At 43.2% G+C, this 16,044-nt stretch overlaps 1 protein-coding gene across 1 annotated transcript; it reads left to right on the top strand.

Moving 5' to 3' along the window:
• The first annotated feature begins 2,505 nt into the window (after positions 1 to 2,505).
• LOC144243951 (keratin, type I cuticular Ha3-II) lies at positions 2,506 to 8,428 on the top strand. The gene is made up of 7 exons (XM_077779094.1): positions 2,506 to 2,853; positions 4,430 to 4,512; positions 5,476 to 5,632; positions 6,589 to 6,750; positions 6,845 to 6,970; positions 7,095 to 7,315; positions 8,136 to 8,428. The coding sequence occupies exons 1-7, from the start codon at positions 2,506 to 2,508 to the stop codon at positions 8,260 to 8,262; spliced, it is 1,224 nt and encodes a 407-aa protein (XP_077635220.1). The 3' UTR covers positions 8,263 to 8,428.
• The last annotated feature ends 7,616 nt before the right edge of the window (positions 8,429 to 16,044 follow it).

Here is a 16,044-nt window from a genome sequence, read left to right on the forward strand (position 1 = left end):
AAATAGTATCTTTTAACCTCAAGTGCAATTTTCTCACATCTGGAGACCAGAAGCCTTACCATGGCGTCTGCCACAATTATACAGGCAAGTATAAAACCAATTCGTTTGTTAGGATTTGATTTGCTCATCATGTTTATTGAAGGGTCATTAACTAGCATTGCTTATGTAAAGCTAATGTAAAGGAATTTATTCCACACAGTAAGTGGCATAAATAAAAAGCAACTGCCTTCCGGAACTCTTGGGAAATAAAACTTGGCTCTTTTCTCAATACATCCAAGTCCTCTCAGTTAGTATAATCTAATGACCATGTAGCTATGCGTCAATCATAGTTATTCTTACTCAAAAGGTGGAAGTAGTCATGTTTTCTAAACACTGCCCTCTGCTTTTGAAGATACAAGGATACTTATCTCTGGGTCATTTTGTTCTGAGGTAGAAGCTGCCATAATAGTTTAGGAATCCTTGTGGACATATTTATCAATCTACAACACAGCATCTCTCCTATTCTTTAAAAAGTGCCATTGTCTCAATTTTTCTCTTTTGAAGGTTGGGACATAGAAGAAAGGGGGGAAACAGAAAAGCTGATGAGTCTGGCTGTTTGCTTTATGTTATTGGTTTTGATCCAGTAGGGCTTCAATCACTTTGGTACCGATTTTAAACTAGCACATCCATCCCATCTCTCTCTAAATGTAGAGATTCAGGCAGGAGGGGCAGAGAGTTGTGGATTGTCAACATGGGTAAGGATGTCAGTGTCTTCAAAGCATTACACTCTGGAAGACCACATATTTACTCCAAATTTGCTGTCCTTTATGGAAGCAGATCTGAAGCTCCATATTGGCAATGACTTTCAGAATCACCCAAGAAAAAGTACATTATTATTTTACAGTCTCACTGGGTTTCTGACCCGTTAAAGATGTTACCACATTTCATTGTTTATCCCACTTACTAAGCTTGGTTCCAAGTGATATCTGGTTGGTTTCCAAAATAGACACACCCTCAGAAGATGAAGATTTGTCTTCAGTGAGGATAACCAGAAGAAAATGTCCTAGACTGTGAGGTCAGCTTTGTAGACAAGGTGAGGTGAGCGTTGGCTATAACAGGAAGAATTAGCACATAGCTCCAAAAGGAACTGCTTCAAGGAGTATTTGTCCTACTTTGAGTGCTGATAGATTAAACATAAAATCCTCATAGTTCATATCTCCATCTAGAATAGCATGAGGGCAGAAATGTAGTGATGGTCGACGATGCAATTAAGCATGTCATGGTGTGGTGGTTTTTAGGAATCACATCCTTTGGAGAACTGGGTTCAGACATTTCTCCATCAAATCAACCAAGGGTTTCCTTTTTTTCAAGCTTTTAGCAGGTATTACACTTTCTCACTTAGTAGACTTGCTTCCATTAGAATAGAAAGGACCTTTGGTTCTTTGATAGAGAACAGGCTTTTGTTTCTTGGCCCACTCTAATTTAGGAAGGGATATTGTCTAGTTCAGCTTTGGTGAACTCAATCCACTTGTGCATTATTCCATCTCAGTAGTGAGGACATTGGACAAAACAGTTGGTGTGATGGAGACAGCATGGCTGTTGGAGTCAGAGAGGTTTGGGTTTGAATGCTGGCTCACTGATGCGGGAGCCCTGGGGCCATAGGCAATCTCTCAGAGGCCTGGGGTCCTTATCTGCAAACCTGCAGGGTTTTTTGAGGCCTGAAGGAAAAAATGCATTTGAGGTGTTTCTCGAATAGTGGTGTTCAGGAAGCAGGTGCCATTCTGATTAACACTCCTTTTGTGTGTAAGCGCGCAATACATTCTTCATGCAGGGCAGGTGCTCCCAATTCTTTGTTTCCTTAACGTTCTGTGAACAAGGAACAATACTAGAAATGAAGCCTGGGGGGCTTGATTCAGCCCCTCTAAGGAGAGCAGGAGAATGCCCTCCACCTGGCCTGGATGCAAGGGCAAAGGGCTGTTGAACAGGATGTCCTCATAGGTCTGTTCTGATCTCAGCTTCTAGGATTCTCTACCTAACACTCTAGTTTCTAGGCAGCCTTCCTTGAATGGCTCTTCTCACAGAGTCCTCACTGAATGGGAGCTGGATGAGGCACAGATGTTTCCTCCTTTAGGAGAAAGAGGCATAGAAGTGCCCCCATCTCTGGGGGACAGGGGACAGCTGTCACTCTTAACTCAATACACTGTAAATAAGCACTACTGTTGGCAAGGTCATGGGTTGGTCACTTTGAAGGTCTTACTTAACCAACCAAGCATAATTGGTGAGGAGTCCTGACTTAGCAGGAAGCCAGAGTAAAACATTTTATGAGGTGAAGGACTCGCATGAGGTGGCTAAATAACAAATGGAAAAATTGGTAAATAAGGTAAAAGGCAGGTAATGCTGCGTGTGGTCACCACACCCACTGCTGACAGAATATAAAGCTCTGGAAAGGACCAGGGCTTACAACAGAGAGAAGAATCAGCCTTTGGAACTGACCTTCCGAGCTCCACTGAAGAGACCTCCAGCACCATGCCTTACAACTTCTGCCTTCCCAACCTGAGCTGCCGCTCCACCTGCTCCTCTCGGCCCTGCGTGCCCCCCAGCTGCCACACCTGCACCCTGCCCGGGGCCTGCAACATCTCCGCCAATGTGGGCAGCTGTGGCTGGTTCTGCGAGGGCTCCTTCAATGGCAGCGAGAAGGAGACTATGCAGTTCCTGAACGACCGCCTGGCCAGCTACCTGGAGAAGGTGCGCCAGCTGGAGCGGGAGAACGCGGAGCTGGAGAGCCGCATCCGGGAGTGGTGCCAGCAGCAGGTGCCCTTCGTGTGCCCCAGCTACCAGTCCTACTTCCGGACCATCGAGGAGCTCCAGCAGAAGGTGAGGGGCACTTCTAATCGGCACACTGCCGATTTAGTTAACTATTTATTTAATTTAAAAAAGATTTTTTTTTTTTTAATTTGTGAGAGACAGGGAGAGAGAGTGCAAGTGGAGAGGAGCAGAGAGAGAGAGAGGGAGATACAGAATTCGAAGCGGACTCCAGGCTCTGAGCTGTCAGCACAGAGCCTGACATGGGGCTGGAAGTCACGAATCGTGAGATCATGACCTAAGCCGAAGTCAGATGCTCAACCGATGAGCCACCCAGATGCCCCTCATTAAACTATTTACTTAAATTTAACACATCAACTTCTTAATGGATCCAACACTATTGAAAGCTACACTAATAAAGACACTGACTTCATTGGCTTAGGTAGGACGTCTTAAGAAATCTGTTTGGGAAATCCTATAGGGAAGGATGTGGACTGGGTAGAATAAGGCATGCTTCTTACCTAAAACCAGAGCATCTGATTTAGTTCTATTATGATATCCTGGTATTGTTTTAAGCCTATAGGCCTTGTAGGCTTTAAAAAGCATGCTCCTAAATTATTTCTTGGAGCTAGGAATTCCCTGAGTAGATACTCAAATATCTAAAGACTTCCAAGCTGTAGCAAGAGACTGCTCATAGCAAAGCAAAAGAGCTGTTGACCCCATAAGCCTCACTAATATACACAGACACTGTACCATCCACTAGAGCAAGCATGCATGTGAGAATTCAGGGTCAGAAATGCAGAAGTAGAAGTGGGAATAAGTATAGAGTCAGCATAGAGATAGAGACTTAATACATGGTGTAGTCAGGGAGGGCTTCCCAGAAGAGGAATATGTAAGTAGGGTTTGATGGATGAACAGTTTATATCCAATGGCACGAGCCTTTGATTCTCTGAGGAGATTGACTGTTCACTGCTCTGTAGTGCTGGCAAAGTGAATGCCAGAAAGGGGCCATGCAATTTGAAGATCATTCATTCATTTGCCCATATTTACTGAATACAAGGCACAGTACATGGAGGATGTGACTCCCTGCAGGAGCTGGAGGGGTGGAGGGGGAATGTGGGTCATCAAGGGGTCTTGCTAGGTGGGCAAGGACATCTCAGGGCATTCTTAGATAGAGGGAGAAGCTTTGTACAAAAGCATGGACGAGGGTAATACGAGGGGAAGTGGAAAGAGGTTAGTATGGCTAGAGGAGAGGGGTGTGAGGGTAGGAAAACCAACCTGTCCTGGTTTGGCTGGGATTCTTCTGGGTTTAGCATTCCAAGAGCCCTCTATTTCTAAGCAAACTGGGACACAGGTCACTCTAAGTGAGGCTTGTTAGCCAGTCTACTCAATTCCTTCAAGAAGCCAGAGGCAGACCAAGGAGAGAAGAATTCATGACTAAGGGCACACTTCCCCTTGACTGCTTTAGTTTTGAAATGAACTAAGTGCTATTGATTGATTCATCTTCCTTTTATTCTCAAACTGAAACTCTGAGAAGACTCAAAGCTATTTCAAAAGAATGTGTATTTCGGGGAAAAAAAGGCTTTTCACTTTAAGGCAAGGTGTTCCTTCTCAGTATAACTCATCTCATAATGAATCCTGTACCCAGATCCTGTGCAGCAAGTCCGAGAACGCCAGGCTGGTGGTGCAGATCGATAATGCCAAGCTGGCTGCAGACGACTTCAGAACCAAGTAAGATTTTTTCTGATGATCAGAGCACTCTAGTAACACACAGGCTGACCTGTGACATAATGAATTCTGTCCTGGGCTAGTGCAAGCAGATGTCTGGGGGGACACTGAGGGGATTCTTGCATTGGGTTAGTCACATTAAATGTCACTTCCTCACTGAATGCAAGAATGCTGCATTTTAAGGAGTGCAAGAAACCACCCATTCGTTCTCTTTTTCAACTTAATATATGAGTCAAGTTTAAAAGTGAATTTCACACCTGTTTCTTAGTATAGGTTCGTCAGTATCAGCCCATCAGAATAAAAAGTTCTTAAATCACAAAAATAGGAAGCAAATCCATTGCAGTGAATCACTTTTTTCTAGGTATGACCATTACAATCATAAGAATGCTTTGCATGTGTAAGGGACTTTATAGTTTACAATGTATTTGTAATTACCATGCCATTTCTTTATCTTCGGACCAACCCCATGAAGTGTTAGTTTGGTTTCCATCCTATAGATGAAGAAGTCAAGGCCCAGAGACATTAAGGAATTTATCCAAGGTCCTAAATGATTTCTAATTCCATGCTTTCATCATATCAGGTTGCTTTCAAGCTGGTTGGAAAGGATGGTACAGATAATCTATGTAAATAGGTTTTTAAAGTTCACCAACTCACTTAAAGAGGCAAGATGACAAGGCTTAGTCCATAGTAGCCCCTTCATGGCATTCTTAGAACAAATGCAGTTGATATCTGATTAAGACTGTACATAGGTCCCCCACCAATACCTTCTCTGTGGGTCTCAGGGAAGAAATAGGTCTTTTTTTTTTTTTTATTCAGCATGGTGGTATTTTTTTTCCCCTTCCAAAAAAATTTTTAAAAATTCAGAAACTTTCAACATGTAATGAATTTGACTTGGCCAGCCAAGTAAAGCCCTGGGAAAGGTCTTTTTTTTTTTTAACTTCCTTTGACCTTTTGCTGTGTGTGCAGGTATGAGAAGGAGATGGGCTTGCGGCAGCTGGTGGAGTCAGACATCAATGGCCTGCGCAGGATCCTGGACGAGCTGACCCTGTGCAAGGCTGACCTGGAGGCCCAGGTGGAGTCCTTGAAGGAGGAGCTTCTGAGCCTCAAGCAGAACCATGAGCAGGTGAGGGAGTCCCAACTGCCATCATCCCAGATGGAATGCTCCATATCTCTCCTGAGCAGGATAAGGTTGGACTTTGCTAAGTGCCTTAGAGCTAACACAACATTTTGCTGCTTGCTCACAACCCACTTGGGGGATTTTCAGGGACTGGGTCATTGGCTTACCTCTTTTACCTAAAAGAATGTGGTTAGCTGACTTATTTTCCCTTGGGGCCAGATATATTGCCAAAATCCACACAAAATTCTTTAAAGTTCTTTCTACTGTTTGACAAGATTTATTAGCTTTTGAAGGTGACAAATGAAGGACTTAGACTGGAAAGAGACAGCAAACTTCCTCATATTATATGTTACCTAGATAGAACCCAATGGATGGATGGATGGGTGGATGGATAGGTGGATGGGTGGATGGATGGAGGGATGGATGAATGGGAAAAATGAGAGAGATGAAGGAACTGAATAATGGTTGATTCAGACCTCATGGTTGAATGTAATAGTAGGATGTCACATGCATGTATCAAACATTAAATGTTTCTCTTAATATAATTTATTGTCAAGTTAGCTAACATAGAAGAGGAGACTATATATACAGCATATAATGGCAGAAGAGCATGAAATAAATGGGAGGAGTTATACCTGGATTCCCTGTATTGAAGTAGCAATAATTATAAACCAGTTACCATGCCAGGCTTATGACCGAGCAAAGGGAAAATCAGAAAGAAATGATAGAATTCTGGATTGGGAAGAAACATTAGCAATCACTTATTCAAGCAGCCTCATCATACAGATGAGAAGACACTCAGACAGGAGGCCTGAATCACACAGAGGTAACTCAGCTAGGTTCTACATCAACTGGGCTTCAACTCATATTTCCTAAATTCCGTTGCAATCATCTTCCCATCATACTGAACTTACTCATAAAGAGTCCATTCCTGGATTTGTTCCTGTCCCTTCCTCCCTCAGGAAGTCAACACCCTGCGCTGCCAGCTTGGAGACCGCCTTAACGTGGAGGTGGATGCGGCCCCCACCGTGGACCTGAACCGTGTGCTCAACGAGACCAGGAGTCAGTATGAGGCCCTGGTGGAGACCAACCGCAGGGACGTGGAGGAATGGTTCACCACCCAGGTGGGCATCTCAGCACACAGCCGCCCGGGACCCTCGGCCTCTTGGGGCCCTTGAGGTAGGGTGTGACCCTGTCTTGTCCCCTGTGCTGTTTCAGACCGAGGAGCTGAACAAACAGGTGGTGTCCAGCGCAGAGCAGCTGCAGTCCTGCCAGGCAGAGATCATCGAGCTGAGACGCACGGTCAACGCCCTGGAAATCGAGCTGCAGGCCCAGCACAACCTGGTGGGTGTTGTTCAGGGTATTGTCCACCCTCTCCTTACCTCGTGAAGCCTATGACCTCTCTGGAACTCCATGGAGATGTCCCTTGAGAAGCAGCTCTGTGACATTCTGTATGTTCCCCACACAGAGGGACTCCCTGGAGAACACGCTGACGGAGACGGAGGCGCGCTACAGCTCCCAGCTGGCCCAGGTGCAGTGCATGATCACCAACGTGGAGTCCCAGCTGGCTGAGATCAGGTGTGACCTGGAGCGGCAGAACCAGGAGTACCAGGTGCTGCTGGACGTGCGGGCCCGGCTGGAGTGCGAGATCAACACGTACCGGGGCCTGCTGGAGGGCGAGGATTGCAAGTGAGTGGCCAGCAGGCATCACTCCTGCAAGGCACATGTATGGTTCTACTCAAGGACAAAACAGAGACTTTTCAGGTTAAGTTTCAGAGGCCAATATGTCTGTAGAGACCGGAGGTTTCTGTTGCAATAGTGTACTGTAGAGGGAATTTTTTGCTGTCATTACCTGGCCAAAAGGTATTTTCTGTTCCAAAAGATACTCAGGAGACTTGACTGTTTTCTCCAAATGGTGAGCTTTTGGAGGCTGATAGGTAAAGAAAGCCTGGTACCTTCATGATTGGCCTGCCATAGCAAAAGGGAAAAAAAAACTCAACCACCTTCACATGTATTTGAACAGCACTTTCAGATTTAAACCACTTTCAAATCCACTATTTCATTGATTCTTATTGAAATCATTTGAGGCAGGCAGAGTGGGGACAGTATAACCAACTTACTGATGAGCATTTGGATACTGAATGAGATGACAATTCATTAGTTCTTGGGGTAGAGCACTTGTCACCTGACATAGTATTTTGATGAACACATTCTGTGTGGTAGGTATTACCAATCCCATCTTACAGGCAGGGAGGCTGAAGGTCAGAGGGGTGAAGGGACTTCCCCATGGCTCCAGGGTTATAGAATGAGGGCTGGAATTCCACCTCCAGTCCTCTTTGCTCTTCTCTGACACTGTCTGGGAGCTTTGTAGAAAGAGGAGTCTGAACAAGGCTTGGATTCCTAAGGTGTCAAAGAATGGTTTCTGCTTATTCTGTCTCCTTGGGTTGACCTCCCTCCTTTTTAAAAATGATCCCTCTCATGCTGATGAGCTATTAATTCTGTATCCCAGGCTGCCATGCAACCCCTGCGCCACGACCAACGCATGTGACAAGTCCATCGGGCCCTGCGTCACCAACCCCTGCACCCCGTGTGGCCCACGCTCCCGCTGCGGGCCCTGCAATACCTTTGGGTGCTAGATATCCTGGGGCCAGCAAGAGGATTGCATGAAGACAGAAGGGCCATCGATGGACCAGCCCTGTTTCTCTGATGAGCATCAGCCCCAGGAGTCAGCCCCAGGCATCCCTATAAATCATGATCTGGATGGCGAGAAAATGCCCAGGTGTGGCCTGGCTCTGAGCCCAGCCCACCTGACCTTCATCATTCAAGACTGCTCTCTTGTAGTTAGTTATTCTGTGACCTGATGGTCTGCCAGGTCTGGGCTGGGGAGGTATCATACGAGGTGTGTTGTGGTCCTCTCTGTTGCTTTGACCTTCCTTGCAGGTCCCCAAATCCCTTTGTAAAGCCAATAAACTTTCCTCTTGCAAAGCAGTGATAATTCTCATTTGTATTCATTCTTTCCAAAGTGTTCACTCTGTTTGTATGTGCTTCTTATAAAACCACTTGAAAGCACAGGGGAACTGTGTCATTAATCCTCTCCCTAAAGGCCTTCATCACCATTAATTAACATTCATTAGGTGCAGTGAGCCCAGCGTCCACTTGGGCCAGCTGGAAACCAGTAGGACCACTAAGGCAAGAGGATTCATCTGAATATGGTGAATATTCACTATGCGAGCTGATTCAGTAACGCACAATGGTTAACATTTCTAGAATGTTCCACTTTTTCTTTTCTTGTAAAAAAATTTTTTTTAATGTTTTATTTATTTCTGAGAGAGAGAGACAGAGAGACCATGTGAACAGGGGAGGGTCAGAGAGAGAGGGAGACACAGAATCTGAAACAGGCTCCAGGCTCTGAGCTGGCTGTCAGCACAGAGCCTGATGTGGGGCTTGAACCCACGGACGGTGAGATCATGACCTGAGTTGAAGTCGGATGCTTAGCAGACTGAGCCACCCAGGCACCCCCCACTTTTTCTTTTCTAAGTGCCTACAAGAAGAGAGGCAGGAGCTAACATTTATTGGACAGCAATCAAGTACCAGGAACTGCACAACTCATTTTCTTTCTTATTCACCCAGTAAGGAGCTTAGGGTTCATTTTCCGAATGTCAGTTACATGTGAGGTGTGACCGTAAGGGAATGACCCAGTCCCAATCAAGCACCCAAATCTTACACATTCTTCAATACTGTCATGAGGGGGAGAGATGATGCTCTTAATACCCCAAACAAACTCTCCTCTGGGAAATACTAAAGAAGTTGTAACCGTAAAAAAGGGCATCTCTTGTATCTGGGTAACACACAGATTTGTAGTGTTTCTCTTCTCATTTGAATTTTGTAACCTCTAGGACTAAACTTGGATTTTGGGACCAGCTCCCCTCCCCACCCCAAAAGAAGTTCTTGAGAGTCAAACTAGGATATTAAGTCTCTGGTCTTTGCCAGTATTAAAAGTGATAGTTATGCTGGTGCCCTGCCTCTGATGTCTGGTCACGGTTGATGACTCCCACAGCTGTGCATGCTGGGTCTGTACAAGGTGACTGTCCCATCTTGGGCTAAAGTGATAGTTACGTCTTTTCTCCTTGAGATGCAGCTGACACTATGTCCCGCTACTATGATGATGGCTTCTCTAATGTTGGTCATAAACTCTTGTCTCAACACACTTATGTCGAAGGCTGATTCCGGCAGGTCCAGGGGTCCCTGAAGGATGGACAGTGTTGGCGAGAGAGAGAGTGAGAAAGCCCCGAGATTCTTTCTGATCAGCAGGCAGGCATCTCTGACCTGTCGGTTTTGGTGTCTTTATTTAAAGGTTTGGGGCGCCTGGGTGGCTTAGTCGGTTAGGCGTCCGACTTTCACTTAGGTCATGATCTCGCGGTTCGTGGGTTCGAGCCCCGCGTCGGGCTCTGTGCTGACTGCCAGCTCCGAGCCTGGAGCCTGTTTCAGTCTGTGACTCTCTCTCTCTCTGACCCTCCCCTGCTCATGCTGTCTCTCTCTCTCTCTCTCCTAGAAATAAATAAAAACATTTAAAAAAAATTAAAAAAAAAATAAAGGTTCAACCACAATATGAGGTCAATGAAAGGAGTTTCTTTACAACAGAAGATCTTTTGAGATAACAATTGCTGAATTATTCCAATCATAGTGACCTTATAATAGAATGCTCTTAGTGGAAAACAGGATAACACATATGCTAAGTTGTATATAGATAGGCTAACAGGATGCCCTCATTGAGAAACAAGATATAGTTTAAGTTGCATATAGATAAGCCACGACCAAGAAAATAACAGGGTGCTCTTACTGAGAAACAAGATGACATATAGGTTTAAGTTGTGTATAGATATTTCCAACATGAGCCAGCAGTGGCAGAAAGAGATATCAGTTGCCGCTCTTACTGAGAAACAGGATAACATGAGTGAGCAGTGCAGAAAGAGACATCAGCCTTCTTTCCCCATGGCAGGAGCTGTGCAAATATTGCCGCTCTTTGGTGTGACTGCCATCCAGAGAGGCTGGTGCGGCTCCCGGCATACTTAGTTTCCTTAGCATCTGCTTGAGTGTTGTCAATTTTGCTGGTGCTGCTGGAGCTCCCTTATCCGGACCTCAGGCATGGCCCTGGACAATGACAAAGTGACTCTCCGTGCTGTGCTCAGAATGTCCCAGATCCAGCCGGTGTACTTTAGCCTCTCAGCCTTCCTTCCCAGGAGCCACTTGTATGTGTCTTATGAATACACTTCTGCATTCTATGCAATCAGTTCTCCATTCGTGCTGCGGCCACCGTCCACCCACAGGTACCAGTAGCTGCCTTTATCAGGGACAGATGCCTCCCAAACACCCAGTCCTCTGCCTTGTGAGTGAGAGCTCCGATGTGTCAGCACAGTAAATACACTTTTTCTTATTGATCAGTGTGTAAAGCATCAAACAAAACATTGTCTCTATGTTAGACAAGGCTGTCAATGGGAGAACGAGGTCTGGGGGAGGCTGTCCTGAATCTTGATCTCTGCCACAGTGATTTCTTTGGTGAAGAAGAGAAAGGAGTTCAAGGAAATCACTCTGCCCCAGGACAAAGCCAGATAGATTTCTGAGATGTCTGGGTGGGTTTCAGTATTACTCACCTCACTTATGGGGCAAGACACATGTGCTGAAGTCTGCTGCCAGTGAGCTGTGATTCACCACCTGGTGGAACAAGGCACTGCTGCTATTTCTTTTTTTTAATTGCTAATTATGAAATATTTCACACATCTGAAAATACAAAAAAACAATAAGATACCTATAAATCCACAACCAAGATTTAAGAGATGTAACCTTGTGCTAACACCATTGCTACATGTTTGTGTGTATGTTTGTTTGGTTTGGTTTTTGGAACTAAAAGATTACAAGTTGACCTCGAACTCATCCTTTACCCATTCTTCTCTCCCTCTGTCCCCCTAGAGATAATTGCTATTCTAAATTTGGTGGTGTATCAACCTCCAATTAAAACATTTCTAAAAATTATACATGGTGTATCCATGTATAGTGTGTGTGTGTGTGTGTGTGTGTGTGTGTGTATGTGAATTAGCAGTTTAAGTTAGAAAATACAAGTGGTATAAAGTTTGCCATTAATTTTTTCCATTTAACATTATGTGTCTGAGATTTATCTGTGTTAATACACATTATTCTTACAAGTTATTTTGACTTCTCTGTAGTATTTCATAATGAAACAAGATCATATTTTTATTTACTTAATCCACTGCTAAGGGAGGGTTAGGGTGTTTCTTTCTTTAATCATTATAAACAGTGTTGCAAGAGCATCTTTGTCAACATCTCTCTTTGTGTATCTGTGTGAGTCGTTTTCTAGAGCCGTGGTTCTCAAAGTGTGGTTCTAGGAACCTGGGAAGCTATTAGAAATGCAAAATCTTCAGTCCTACCCGACTTACTAACTCCAAAACTCTGGGGATAGGGCCCAGCAATCTATTTTGTTTTGTTTATTTATTTGTTTCTTTTTACAACTTCGTAACAAAGTTTTGGGTATATATCCAAAGTAAATGAAATCACGGTCTCAAGGAGATATCTGCATCTCCATGTTCAATACAACATTGCTCATAAGAGCCATAACTGGAAACAAATGTCTGCAGACGCAGGTAACTATAATATAGTTACACAGATTATACACACAAATACACACACAATGGAAGGGGAGAAAAAGAACAGAAGGCAATCTTGTCATTTGTGACAACGTTAAGAACTTGGAGGACATTATGCTAAGTGAAATTTCAAAGCCAGACACAGAAAGTCAAATACTGCATGGTCTATTTTTGTTAACATTTGAAATTAAAAATAAAAAAAAAAACCCCACCTTTGTCTAAGTAAGTATAGCTGACACACAGTGTTGCATTAATTTTTGCATTCTCTCTCTTACATGTGAAATCTAAAGAAGCTGAACTCATAAAAGTAGAGAATAGAAAGATGGTTGTCAGAGACTAGGGGTATGTGAGAAATGGGGAGCTATTGGTCAAAGGATACAAAGTTTCAGTTATAGGGGATGAGTACATTTTGGAGATCTAATGTACAGTGTGGTGACGATAGTTAATAATACTGTATTGTATTTTTGGGAAATTTTCTAAGAGGATAAATCTTAAATTAAATCTCCCCAGCAAATGGAAACCAACTTGACAATAAACTATATAAAAAAAAATATTCCCAGCATGCATGCATGCACATGCATCACCCCTCACATCTCCAAAAACACATCTCAAAGGTAACTCAGTAGAGGTGATGAATATGTCATTTAGCTGGATTGTGGTGATCCTTCCACAATGTATGTGTATGTATATAAAAGCATCGGGTTGTATGCCCAGCAGTCTGTTTTCACGTTCAAATTTGTGCAGTGCCAACCAAATACTGCCAATAAATGTGTATGATGTGCAGATTGACCAAATACTGCCAATAAATGTGTATGATGACATCTTGCTATTGTAGCTTGCGGTTTTCTTATTCCTAGTGAAATTAAGCCTTTAAAGAACATTTTGATTGGTCATTTGGGTTTCTTATCTGTAAACTCAAGTCAATAATTATGGAATGCCCATGATGACTTAAAACTGTCCTTGGATGTCAGGAGAGGGGAGTGAAAGAAACTAAGATCTGCCCTTAGGGAGCTTACTTTGCGATGGGGAGACAAGCAGTAAAAAGAGTCAGACAAACATGACTATGTCAAGTGGTAAGTGCTAAGAAGCAAAATAAAGCTGGGTGCTGTAGCCTGTGTCCCCCAAATCCTCATGTTGAAATCCTAGCTCACATTGTGATAGTATTGGGAAGTGGGGCCTTTGGGAACTGATTAGTCCTGAGGATAGAGCCCTCATGAATGGGGTTGGAGCTCTTATAAACAGAGACCTCAGAGGGCTCCCTCACCACTCCTGCCACGAGAATACAGCTGTCTGTGAAGCAAGGAGCAGGCCCTCATTAAACACTGAATGTGCAGGAGCCTTGATCTTGGGCTTCGCAGCCTCTCAACTGTGGCAGATAGATTTCTCTTGTTTATAAGCTGCCCAGTCTTTGGCAACCTGCTATAGCGGCCTGGATGGACTAAGACACTGGACAAGGGGACAGAGAGGGTTGGAGGATGAAGCCTGTCAGATAGGGTGGTCAGGGCACCGAATGTCGGAGGAAGAAAAACAGGGTTTAGTCTATTACATTGAAATTTACTACTGACTCACTTGGACTTATTTTTAAAATCTTATTTTGTGCTTGCTATTAATCATGATTTATTTCTTAGCTTATTGTTTTCTCCTTTCCTGAGATCTATCAGATTGATCTTGTTTTCTTTGTTGATGCTTATCAACTTTTAAATGTGCAGACATGGTGCTAATTTTAACTAATCTCTCTCTTCTTGAATATAAAACAAGGTGCAAAGAAGTTTTGAGTTATGTTTTTTATTTTTTAAGTTCTGCCTTGTTTTTTAAAAAAATTTTTTAGGGGCGCCTGGGTGGCTCAGTCAGTTAAGTGTCTGACTTCGGCTCAGGTTGTGATCTTGCGGTTTGTGGGTTTGAGCACCGTGTTGGGCTCTGTGCTGACAGCCAGCTCAGAGCCTGGAGCCTGTTTCAGATTCTGTGTCTTCCTTTCTCTCTGACCCTCCCCTGCTCACACGGTCTCTCTCTCTCAGAAATAAATAAAACATTAAAAAAATAAAAATAAATACACAGATAAAATTTAACGTTTATTTATTTTTGAGAGAGAGAGAGAGACAGACAGACAGACAATGAGTGGGGAGGGGCAGAGAAGGAGACACAGAATCTGAAGCAGGATCCAGGCTCTGAGCTGTCAGCACAGAGCCTGATGCGGGGCCCAAACCCACGAACCATGAAATTATGACCTGAGCCAAAGTCAGATGCTTAACTGACTGAGCCACCCAGGCGCTACTAATTCTGCCTTGTTTTTGCACTCTGAAATTTGGTCATTGTTACTATTATTTTTAGATTTTCCTGTATGTTTACTGGTTTCTTTGCTTCCAATACTCTTTGCACTTTCTTCCTTCTTTCTGGTTTTAATTTCTTGTTTTCTGAAATACATTCTTTAGTATTTCTTACGGAACTTGTAAATGATTAAGTTCTCTCAGTTTCTGTCTGAGAATGTCTCTTCTTAGTGGTCCCTCCTGAATGATGGTTTAGGTCAGTGTGGAGTTCCAGATGGGTGACTATTTTCCTTTGGCGTTTTCAAGATGTTATACCACTGTCCTTTGGATTTTGTTGCTGACGCTGAAAAGCATATTGCCAATCTAAGTGTGGTTCATGTTGGTAATCCTCTTATTCTCTCCCCCTTCTTTGTTTCTAAGATTGCTTCTTGTCTTGAAGTGTTGTGTGGCTAAACTATATTATGTCTAGGGTGGGTCTGGTTTTGTTTCCCTAATTAGGATTGATGTGCTTTTTGAATTGATTTGTGCTTTTCAACACCAGAGGATTATTCTCAGCGATTGGTATTGTTTGAGTATTTCTTCTGTCTTATTCAATTTTCCACTTCTGAATTCCTTTTTAAAAGATACCTTTACTGAGTATAATTCATATTATGTAAGACATAATTCATATGCCACAAAATTCCCCTATATGAAGTTTACAATTCAATGGTTTTCAATGTAGTTATAGAGATGTATAACCATTATTACAATTTAAGAACATTTCATCACCTCAAACAGACATCATGTATCCATTACCCAGTAGTCATTCCCTAGGACCCCCCACCTCAAATTAGGCAACTACGATGGCGTCTATAGTTGCCAAGCTTAGGTATTGCATATGAAAGGAATCATACAATCTGTGGTATTTTTGGACTGGCTTCTTTTACACAGCATAATGTTTTAAATTTAGAGACCAATAAAAGTTCAGCTTTTTAAAAAATCTTGCTGTGACAATGAGCACACTTTTTTTTTTCTTTTTCTAGTTCATGTTTTCACTGAGGGTACAGTCTTTTTGAGGGATACGGTCTTTTCCTGTGGTCTGAGCTCCAACTCTCTCATATAGACTGAAGGTCTTGTCCTCTGTCCCTCATTTCTAATTTGCTGTTTTTCAACCTAGACTCTTTTCACAAACTCTCTGTGTGACCTTGAGCAAGTCAATTCCTCTTTCGGGTCAACGTTTTCACATTTGTAACCTAGTTGGGTGAGATGACCCCTTGAATCCTTGATGGCTCTAAGATTCTAGGCTTTATCTGAATCAGACATGATTTCCAGAAGAGAAATTTCACCATCCTTTACTTGTGTGGGAAGTCCATTCTTAAGGTGTGGCTCAGTGTGAGATGATCCTAATACATGATCTCAGACTATGGACTGGCAGTCAATTGGCAAAAGATTTTTCCAGGGGTTGTTCCTCTTTTTTTTTTTTTTTTTTTTTTTTTTTTTTTTTTGGGTGAGAGAG

This window comes from Crocuta crocuta, unplaced genomic scaffold (assembly GCF_008692635.1).
Source record: "Crocuta crocuta isolate KB4526 unplaced genomic scaffold, BGI_CrCroc_1.0 scaffold68, whole genome shotgun sequence".
Taxonomy (NCBI): Eukaryota; Metazoa; Chordata; class Mammalia; order Carnivora; family Hyaenidae; genus Crocuta; species Crocuta crocuta.